This window comes from Priapulus caudatus, unplaced genomic scaffold, assembly GCF_000485595.1.
Source record: "Priapulus caudatus unplaced genomic scaffold, Priapulus_caudatus-5.0.1 Scaffold292, whole genome shotgun sequence".
Taxonomy (NCBI): Eukaryota; Metazoa; Priapulida; class Priapulimorpha; order Priapulimorphida; family Priapulidae; genus Priapulus; species Priapulus caudatus.
This window is the reverse complement of record NW_014577353.1, coordinates 219,892-230,659: the sequence shown is the minus strand read 5'-3', so window position 1 is coordinate 230,659 and position 10,768 is coordinate 219,892. Positions and strand designations below refer to the sequence as shown.

Genomic DNA, 10,768 nt, shown 5'->3' with positions numbered 1-10,768 from the left:
GCTGCCTGCTGCTGTCTGCTGCTGCTGCTGCTGCTGGTGGCCTGGCTGTGCTGCCAGCTGGCTGCTGCTAGCTACTTCGTGCACTTGTTGCGTTGCTGTGGCTGTGTGTGCCTCGCTGCGCCTGACTCGCTGCTGCTGCTGGTGGTGGTGGTGCTGCTACTGCTCTGCTACCTATCTGCCTGTGGTGGTGTGGTGTCGGGCTTGCTGCTACTAGCTGGCTGGCTGAGGTGTGGTGGTGCTGGTACGTGCCTGAGTCTGGCTACTGCTGCTCTGACTGCGGTCGCGTGAGTGGTGGTGGTGGTGGGTGGTGGTGCTGCTGAGCTGCCCTGCCTATGGTGTGTGCCCCGCTCGCCTCGCACTGCTCTGCACGGCTACGCCACTATACTGTGGTCGGTGGTGGTGTGGCTGTGGTTGCTGTGGTGGTGGCTGCTGCTGGCTGTCTGCTGCTTGCTGGTGTGGTGGTGCCTATTGTTGTTTGTTGTTGCTGCTGCGCTGCTGCTGCTGCTGCTGCTGGTCGTGGTGGTGGTGGTGTGCTGCTGCTGCCTGCTACTACTACTGCTACTGCTGCTGCTGTTGCTACTACTATACTGCTACCACTGCTACCGCTGCAGCTGCTGCCGCTCTGCTGCTGTTGCGGGAGCGAAAAACGCTTTACCCGACGCGCACGTGGCAATGTGCGCTAGCGACCGTCTTACGCGCGGCTAATTGTCGAAATGAATAAGTGATTGCGCAACCGAGGAGCGCCACTTAGGCGATAATGGCGGCCCCAGTTTGACTCTTCCTTTACAATCTCACGCCGCTCTCGTAGCAGTCACGGCGGCTAATTGCGAGCGTTTGGAAATATTGCCGCCGCAGCGTGCACCTTCCTTTGCAATTTTTCGCGCATTTCAAAGAGAGAGATGAGTTAATTGAATGATACGGGCGTCAGCGATGTGGGCTCTGTCTGATCTACCCTTTGCTGTTAATGGCTATTTCAGACCGCCTCAAACCGCTTCTCTTTGTCATGACCGTCACTTGTTGCGAATGTTCTCGTTAATTGTGTGTGTCGCACGAGAAGTACGGAAACACCTTCGTTAAAGTAGTTATTAAATATTGCGGTTACAATATTCGAGGTAGGGGCCAAATTTATATCAGCGCGTGAGATCGCAACTGTGTAAAGGGGAAATGATTCATGGTGAAATTTAGATCAGAAACCCGATTCAATCAAGGTTGGGTCAGTATAACGCGTTTATGATGTGTATGTGCGCTGGCGTGGATTGTATATATATATATATATAGTTAATTACGGCTGGTAGTGATTAAGAATTGTATACAATTCATTGTGCACATTTGTTGTGCACAGTTAATTCATTTTATTTATATATATTTATTTATTTATTTATTTTATTTGTTCATTTATTTTTCTGAAAGCAAATCATAGTATTTACCTCCCATTTATGAAAATTGTTGTACTGGAATATTTGTACAAAAATATTAAATTCTGTTTGTAGTGATCCTATCCATTTCATTCCCACTTCTAAGCAGGAATAGTTCAACGGTCGCTGCCATTTCTAGTGATAATCTCTCTTTGCACAAATGTCATTTTCGACCACTCTGCTGAAGCTCCCGATAAGTACAGCCATATAAGCATCAGCGTGCGGCGGGCACTGTCAAATATTACGCTGCAAAGATTTAAGGTGGGGCGTCGACAGTCTAAGGACGTAGTAGAGTATACGCAGGAGACGAAACGGGAGACCCGTGCCACCTGATAGGCGGGCGGCGACGCGACTGTAAGTGCACGAAGAAAATTACAAGACCACGTGGGCCGTCTCTTCCTCTCTCTCTCTCTCTCTCTCTCTCCTCTCTCTCTCTCTCTCTCTCTCTCGCCGTCTCTCTCGTTCTCTCTCTCTCTCTCTACTGCCGATGCCTTCAGGGGCAGTGAGACCAGCCTTCAGATGTGTGTGACTGCCGTCCAGGAGATGCACTTGAAGAACTACGGAAAATTGCTTAATGAGCAAGGGCCGCACTTTGGTCGTGAGTCAGCACTTAGGTGTTCGCAGCTAATGAAATGTTTGTGCGCACACCTTGACTCTCGGTGACTGACAATTATGCCAGGCGCTCCGTCGCGCCTTCTATAGACCGCCATTATCGGTTACGCCACACCTACGCAGCGGGGCGGGGAGTCTCAATTTCATCAGTCGTTCATCCGCGAAGCTCTCTCACACACACACACACACACATATATATATATATATATATATATATATATATATATATAATATATATATATATATATATATTAGCTGCACATCTGGCAGAGAGGCTGGCTTTGGCAAACATACCGTCGATTTCTGAGTTCTGCCCTTTTAAGAGCCATGCCTTGCGCACAAAGCCTAAAATCTTCATTTCCTATTGCCGTGGAAACACATGCGTCGTGCGTGTATTGGGTTGATATTAGCCTGCCCGATTGTACATTGTCCGCCAGCAGCGCGCTGCCACGGCAGCAGAAGCCCAGGTGTGCCCACGGCTCCACTTGTCATTTGCATACATCGCCGGCCAGCGGGGAAGCGTCTGCCATCTGACTACTCCGGCATCGTATAATGTTTATGGCAGTTATTCCGCGTAATTTTAGCCTGGGTTTATGCGCTTGGGCCGTAGCGATTATTGACTTAAGACGTTAACCTATAATACTTGGAGTGAATAACCTATCATGATTCGGCAAACATAGCGTGAATACATATGAAAGTAATTTTCTTATTAGGTGAAAAGGAAGTGCTAATAAAAGCCAATGGCTGCACGAGGTGGGGTGACCCTCTTAATGACAGTGTCCTTTGTTTAAGCACACGCGTACACACACAAACACATTTCTCTGTTGCTAAGGATTGGCCCCCTGCTTTTATATCCTTGCTGGTTCCACAACAGGTTCAAATAAAGACTGTAATAAAAGACAATAAAAGGACGGGGCTTATGGTCCACAATGGCAACACTTGGCTCGCGAATAATCGAAATTACGGGCGAATACGGGCTGATCACTTGTTTGGTGTTTTACCCGCCGGTCAGCGCGTGGCAAACTGCCGATGATTATAGGGGCTTATACGTGTGTGTGTGCGTGCGCGTGTGCGTGTGCGTGTGCGTGTACGTGTGCGTGTGCGTGCGCCGTGCCGTGGCGCGTGTGTGTTTTATTTATTTATTATATCTATTTTATTTTCTCTGTTTTAGTTAGCATTATGCTTATTTCAGGACTGGCAGTCTCCGTTTGTATATATGTGGCCAACCCTGTCCTTTTCTATATTCACAACGGTATTTCTATTCTACCATTTCTCTTTTTCATTTTGTCTTCTTTCTTTGCCATCCGTGATTTTCTTGATGAACGCATCCCATCCCATCCCATCCCATCCCATCCCATACATCTATCTATCTATCTCCCTCCTCGCTCTCTTTTACTTACTTTCTCTCTCTCTCTCGCTCGCGCTCTCTGCACGAGTTTACAACATCTATAGTAACTAACTGCTATATTATGACATTTCTTAATTGAGCAGAGTTTAGCAATAACGAAGCAGGAGCCCTGGAGGGTTGTGGGTCGTCGGAGATTTCATGTGTCTTTGTCTTTCTTATTACTTGCGTGTGATCCTTAACTGCGTGACACTCAGTAACACTGACACCGATGCATCTACGCAAGGCAAAGCTGATGTTCTTCTATGTGCGCTACCCAAGCAGTGCCATCCTGAAAATGTTTTTCCCGGACATCCAGTTCAACCGTAGCAACACGGCACAGCTGGTGAAATGGTTCAGCAATTTCAGGTAGGCATATTGATATATTTTTTTATATTGATGAAGTTTTTTTTTAAAGTCGGTTATGTTGCACATTCTCGCGTATCGCTCATTTCTCGTTACTATATACGTAGCGAACTATACGCGAAGAGGTGAGAAATTGTACTTTTAGGTATGAGAGTTCGGAGTTACTTAGGGGTTTGCTAGTTAATAGTGGTCTCGTTTGGATAGAATCAGGAGTGAATAATAAAGATCTCTATTGTTCTGTATTAATTCTGTATTAATCTCTATTATTCACTCCTGATAGAATGTTACTCCTGAATAAAGGTGCTGGTGTTGGTTACAATCACACGTTATACTAACGTTCGTAGTGTGCTTTAGGTTATTCATTAGTTAAAAGCTACGAACCGCGGATAGGAATAAGATCATTTCACCCGCAAATTAACCTTTTTGCTTAGTAATTTGTCAAAGAATGAAATTGGTGTAGATTTACATGTAATTAGGTAATATAGTAAATTGCACAAATAACGTGGCTTGCCTATTGATTTAGTAACAATTTCCTTTTAGACCAGGGCAAGTAGCTCAGTGACAATCATTTATAGGGCGCAGAAAGGATATTTGCACGTTTTTAACTGGTAATACGACTTCTGCAAATTAGTGCACCTGCAAACATGCGCACGTTTTTTTTCTGTTTATGCATCGGGGTTATGAATAACGTTTTAATACGTTCTTGGCGTAAATAGAGCAGGAAGCGCAGTATTTCCCTCACGAACAGTTCACCCTGATTACTAGCGAACAACTGTACCTCTGTGGGTGTATATACTGACCCGGCCGCACTCTCCGTCTGGTTGGTGGGCCTCGCAAGAGAGAGAGGCAGGTGTCAGGCCCGCATGTGCCGCGGTCACACACGGCTAAGCAGCAATAGACGGAGCCTTTTCCTCGCCATCCTCACTCAACCAGCAAGCCTCTCGCGTCGCGTAGGGAAGCGCACGACCATATGCTTTGCGTGCTGCTGCCGTGAGTGTGTGCAACCGAGTAAGTGTAGTCAAACGTCTGTAAGATTACACTTATTGGATTGCAGCGCTCGTAATTCCCTCGTGATTCATTCATTCATTACTCACTTATCGACTAAGTGTTGCCAGGAGCATTACTTAGTAACCTTGTCGGTAGAGGCCAGCGAGCGTCTTTTGCTCACCGTGTTATACACACCTATAGATTATATGACGGAGTTATCTCTTAGACTGCCCCCAGTAATTGATCGTCGCCGAAGTAGCGGTTGCGTACGACTGTATCTTTGCCGCGCTATTCGTACGTGTGCTGTCTGTGCGGGCATGCGATTCCGTCAGAAGGAGCATTGTAAACACGTGACGTAGTGTAAGTCTCTTTTCCTTATCAGCAGCTCAGCTGAAGCTAGAGGCTCTCCATTGCCTAACCTAATGTGACACATAAGGGGGGCTCACTGTACAAATTGGGCAAATTGTACCAGCATCTGTCCGTTAGCGTGGATAAATATTTAAATCGAAATTGATCTGCTCTGTTTGAATCGTTGCCACGAAGAACGCGGACAATTTGTCTGACCACCTCCTCGAAATCGTGCGAGAAATGAAATAAATAGTATAATTTCTTTTAAACGTAAACAGTTAGTGTCGGCGTACCCTTCTCTAATGACTAATGCCGTGCGAAGCTATCGTCTGAGAGCTTCATAAGTGTGATCTAGCCATGAATCATGTATGATTCAGGCTCGTGCGCCTGGCTATTTGTTGAGCGTGACTTCTTCTTAAGCCGTTTAACACGCGAAGAGGTTATTTGCTATCCGCGTTATTGCTCAGCTCACCTAACTCTACCTGTAACTGTACAGTTTGCTGTATATCTTCGGTGTCGTCTACCATTGTCCATCGAAATCGTAAGAGATTTTCCCGTTTGTCAATATAGGTAGTCGCAATTATGTTTGTCGTAAGCGTAATGAATACAGGTAGATGTGCAGCAGGGAAAGGTAATAAAGGGGCGAGTGTAGAAGCAAGAGGGGAAAGACGGACAGTATGAGGCAGAGAAAGCGAAAGAATGAGCATCGGGTGAGAAATACATCGGGCATAATGTGAGTAAACTGTTGTTGCCATTGTATGGCATGAGCCCAAGGAACATCCGCAATCCGAAGAAACCATGTAATAGAATATCCGATATACTGTAGAAATACAATATATCAGGAATGGATTAGCCGCGTAATGAACTATATTAATCTTGGCTTAAAGGTCGTATACATTAGAACAGCTGCACGGTTTCATATTACGAAACGCCGTAGAGATACCTAGTCACGTCAATGATATATATTCGCTTCGCTTTAATCCAATTCAGTTGTTTGCTTTAAAATTCGGGTGGGTTGATCAATGCTAGGTGGTAATGTTGTGCAGGGCACGGCGGATTTTGCGTCTGATTCGTACTCCTATAATCCAAAACATTTAGGCAATTGATTATCAATTACTGGACAGCTAGGCCCCAGGCTTTTAGCTATAAATACCCTGTGCAATATTGATAAACGTTCTGTCGCTGCCTCTTTTGGGAATCTTTTTCCCATTGATAAATGAATAAAACATCTTTATGCGAGTGCAGGCATCCGTCATCTCCCCTCTTGACGTTCCAGAGGGTTTCATTCGCGGTAGAATGACAAAATGAAAACAATAATTTTACACATCTGCTGGCTTTATGGCATTTAGGTGTGATAATTCTATGATGCTAGCTGCGCCAATTGTATATGACGAGGAGGATAAATTCTTGTTATCATTTTAAAATGTAGTTGGGTGTAAATAATCTGCGCAATAATGTCATTTTAATTTCTCAAGAATGCAAGTTAATGTCATTCATGTCAATAATGTCATTTTAATTTTTCAAGAAAATCTCGTTATTCTTTCTCAGTGAAGTTGTGTTTTTCAAAACTTATGTAAATGGCCAGGATAAGCAACACGTGCTTCTTGTAAAAAAAAACGCTGATGAAGCTGATATCCAATAGAAGTCTAATAAAGTCCAAGTGACCATAACAGGTTAATCCATTACTGGAACAATATACACCTCTATATCATAATTCGCTCTCCCTTTTACCCCCGTCTCTCTCCCTTTTACCCCCGTCTCTCTCCCTTTCTTTCGTACCAATATATATTTCTCTCTTTCGCTTTTCTCTCCCTCTCTCTCTCTCTCTCTGAATATCTTTATTTTTTACTATCTCGTTTACCCTCTCCTCCCTATCATTCTATCTATCCATTGCTCCCTCTCTTTTTTAGCATTGTCACACGCCATCCATCCACGCACGCACGTACGCACGCGCGCATGCAAATCCACGCCCGCACACTATCCCTATCCTTCCTTCGATCCCCGGCACTGCAATTTTTTTCTCGTGCTCCCGCTACGGGAATAAGAGGTGTAGTGTTTTATCAGGCATGTTATTTCAGAGTGCGGAGTGAGTGTGCGGTGTGCCGTGCGCCATGTAATGTGTTGCTGTGCACAGACGACGGCGAACTTAAAATGCCTAAGATAACATGGCCGATGTCATTTTCGGTGAAAGGGGCCAGCTGACTTAATATTTTAACAGGCATTCGTCATAGAGCCGCGCACGTCTTCACCAGTATGAAAACAGTGAAGGCAGCCCTGTCTAAACACTTGACAGCTAGTAGGACAACAGAACTGCTCGGAGAGGAGTGGCCAACATACCCTCTGCCAGTTTTACTGATGTTCTATGTTTAACCTGCTTTGAAACGTTGTGACTTTGTCGCGGTCCGATGTAGCAAAACTAAATACATTCGATCACGCTCACGTCGTTGGTAGAAGAACGTGAGAGTTTCAGCGTCATCTGTTTAACTTTCTTGGTATCTATGGCACTTTAATCATTTATAATTTTACATTAGTGAATGTAAATTTAATATTGCATTTCAAATGTAAAATTTCGGAAGGAAGTGCTTGACAAACTGGGTCATAACTTATAGTCTGTATGCTATACGTATATTATATAGGTATGTGGGTAGAACGCTCTATATATGCTACAATGGAACGTAGGCGTAGAATACGTGTTTATTTTGTCGCATGTAGTTTCGTGGGTGATTTGATAGAATTGATTGTAAAAAATTTCTACAATATGCACTCTATGCTCATGCAGTTCTACGATAGGATATTTTTCTCATCCTTTCTCGATATTTTCTAATGTATTGACAACATGGACTAGAAGCGTAGGAATGTGATTAAAGGCAATCATTTTATTAGCATTATGGCTGGCCCAATTAGATGATTTTATCAATTCGAAATAATGTTTTTGCTATTCAAAATGTAATTGCACAGAATTGTGCGTTCACGAATTCACACTGGTTTCACTGCTTTATTGTATTTTACTTGAAACTTTGACAAATAGCGAAAGGTTGAATTACAAAACGGGTAATGTGAGATGCGTTTACCCTGATAGCATCATTTTCTACGCGTTCGTTTTCTTCGCTCATTCTCAATGACCCGCATCGTGGTTAGTATTTCTTTTTTAAGCCGCTTATTGTGAAGATCTTGTTTTTATTATAACTCGTAATATTGTAATTACGTCTAACCACCTGCCACGCGGCGTTCGTCGTCGATTTCATGCTTCCACTAGACGTGCTAAACATACTAGACGATATAGATGACGATAGCATCTTCGCTTGTCGAAGTAGTGGGCGGCGTAAAGACGCGAAATTACCAGCCAATCGTCTTATCGGCGGTGTCGAGTTTTTCCCCTTCACTTGAGAAACTCTCGCGCATTACGGGCAACGCTGTGTGTTCTGTCATGTTTCATTAATTTTCTGAGCATGAAGAGCAGCCAGGTGATCGGCGATATCTGCACAATAAAACGTTCTGGACCGTGAAAAACAGATCAGTGCGAGAGATAGCCGTAAGCAGCCGCAGCAGCAGCTGTCTCTCAAGCTAGAGCTCGCGGTTTGGCGTGCCCTCCGATCCGCGGACACAAAGAAACTCGAGAGAGCCGTAAGAAAAACGCACGAGATAAGTTTCTTCGCAATCTAGAATCGCGCAGCTTTATGCTCCAGCGAACGCGTTCATGTATCGTGCCATAAATTGCTAGCAACGCTGTCGTCATTTAGCGGGTAATATTATGAGAAAGGAAGGCGAGATGTTTGCAGTGCCTTTACGCGCCTATTATCTACGCGGTCGCGTGTCTGAACGCGTGTATGTGTCTGTGCGTGTGCGCGCGTGCGTGCGCGCGCCCGTGAGCGCGTGTGCGATACATTCATATCAGATGTGGAGGTCATTCGATGGCTTTTGCCTGCTAGCGAGCGATGGAGGTGGGTGTGGAGGAGGATGGGGTTCCGTGGTGGGGGCGGGGGGTGCGGGGCTGTCATGTCCGCCTGAGCGATGGAGGCATCGCGGCCGCGTGCAGCATTGTTTCTCGGCGTTGGCTGTCACAGCTCGTTATTAAAGCCAAGATGCTGACTGGTAGATAGCCCCGCAACATCTGTCTTCGCTCGTTCAGCTGCTGCACCGTACCGCAGTCACTCGCTCACTTTGTCTTGGAGAGTCTTTTGTGCCGGCGTGCGTGCATATGCCTCGTTACAAAGGTGGCTGCCGTGAAGATGCTGCGTCACACACGTAGCTATCGCCCCGAGCCACGAGGTTCTTGTTTATCTGGTATCGTGGTTCTTGTTGAAATGTCAGCGCCTTATCAAGTGCGCCACGTGCGATACTCTGCGCACTCTAGAATTATTCACGTAGATGAATATTCCGTATGTTGTTGATAATCATGCATGATCAACGTGTGGCAGTTCTCTAGTGTAGAAGCAAATAGCAAGTTATTATTTGGCCGCAATCGCAGTTGGCTGCATTGTGGATTGCGTGAATCTTCAGTATAGTTGGTAGGTTTTTAAGTTAATTAAGTTTTTAAGTTTTTAAGTTTAAGTTTTAAGTTAAAGTTTTTAAGTTTAAGTTAATTAATTTTTTAGTTTAATTAATACGGTTATTAAGTTCGGTCCCGCTAAAGGGCAGGCGTTTATTAGTTTGGCTCGTGCGTGAGTGTGTGTGCGTGCGTGTGTGTATGTGTGGGTGTGCGTGTGTGTGGGGGGGAGGCGTGTGTGTGTGGGGGGGGGCGCACGCGTGTGCCTGTGTCCTTGTTTATAAAACGTTTGTGCGCACACCTTCTACATTCGTCTTCCGTGCGGTTGGTTGATGGAATTCTCTCCTGCTGTGTGATGGGAAACCTTATCCCCGCTTTAAACGAATTTGTTGTCGAGTCATTCTGTTCTGTTGCCGTGTTCTTAGGTTATTACTCAGTGCAGAACTGCATTTCCCTGCATTTTTATTAGATATTAATCAAACCTTTGTGCGCGGTAAATTTTAAGGGTTTCTATCCCATCCGGAATTTAAGTCATGTGTAAAGTCGAGCCTAAAGTGTTAATATTTCTGCAAAAACACTAGTCTCTCAAAAATAGTTTTAGGCGGCTGCTTTGCATTTTCCCACTTCTTGAGTTCTCCGTAGTGTTTGCTCTGCTTTGATATTTATCAAGCATTAAACATCTGAGGTTTCCATTCATGAATTACGTTTATAGATGCACTCTAATTAAATGAGTATCTCGATTGATTTTGCGAGGGGCGGCGACGGCGGCTTGCCTGTGTCACCATGCCACAGGTGAGACGAGCGCTCGGATAGTATTGCACTGTATTGTTCGCACGCCTTCGCTCACTTCGCCGTTCGCCTGCCTTAATGTTGTCTCTGTAGCTGAACAAGCAGACGCCGAGAGAGAGGGAGAGAGAGGTGGAGAGAGAGCGAGAGGGAGAGGGGGGCGAGAGAGAGAGGGCGAGATAGAGAGAGCGAGAGGGAGAGAGAGAGAGAGAGAGAGAGAGAGGGAGAGAGAGAAGAGAGAGAGAGAGAGAGGGAGAGATGGGGGAGTGGAGCAAGAGCGCGCACGGCGCGCCGCGAGAGCGAGAGAGAGAGAGAGAGAGGGGCGAGAGAGAGAGAGAGAGAGGGCGAGAGAGAGAGAGTCGAGAAGAGAAGAGAGAGACGCGG

General features: G+C 45.4%; 1 protein-coding gene across 2 annotated transcripts in view; it reads left to right on the top strand.

The window, feature by feature from the left end:
• Positions 1-10,768, top strand: part of LOC106808652 (prospero homeobox protein 1-like) — an 86,903-nt gene that overhangs the window by 27,839 nt on the left and 48,296 nt on the right. For both annotated transcript variants that reach the window (XM_014811460.1, XM_014811459.1), the window contains exon 4: positions 3,626-3,780. In XM_014811460.1, the coding sequence (XP_014666946.1) occupies positions 3,626-3,780 (155 nt within the window). The remainder of the gene's footprint in view (positions 1-3,625; positions 3,781-10,768) is intronic.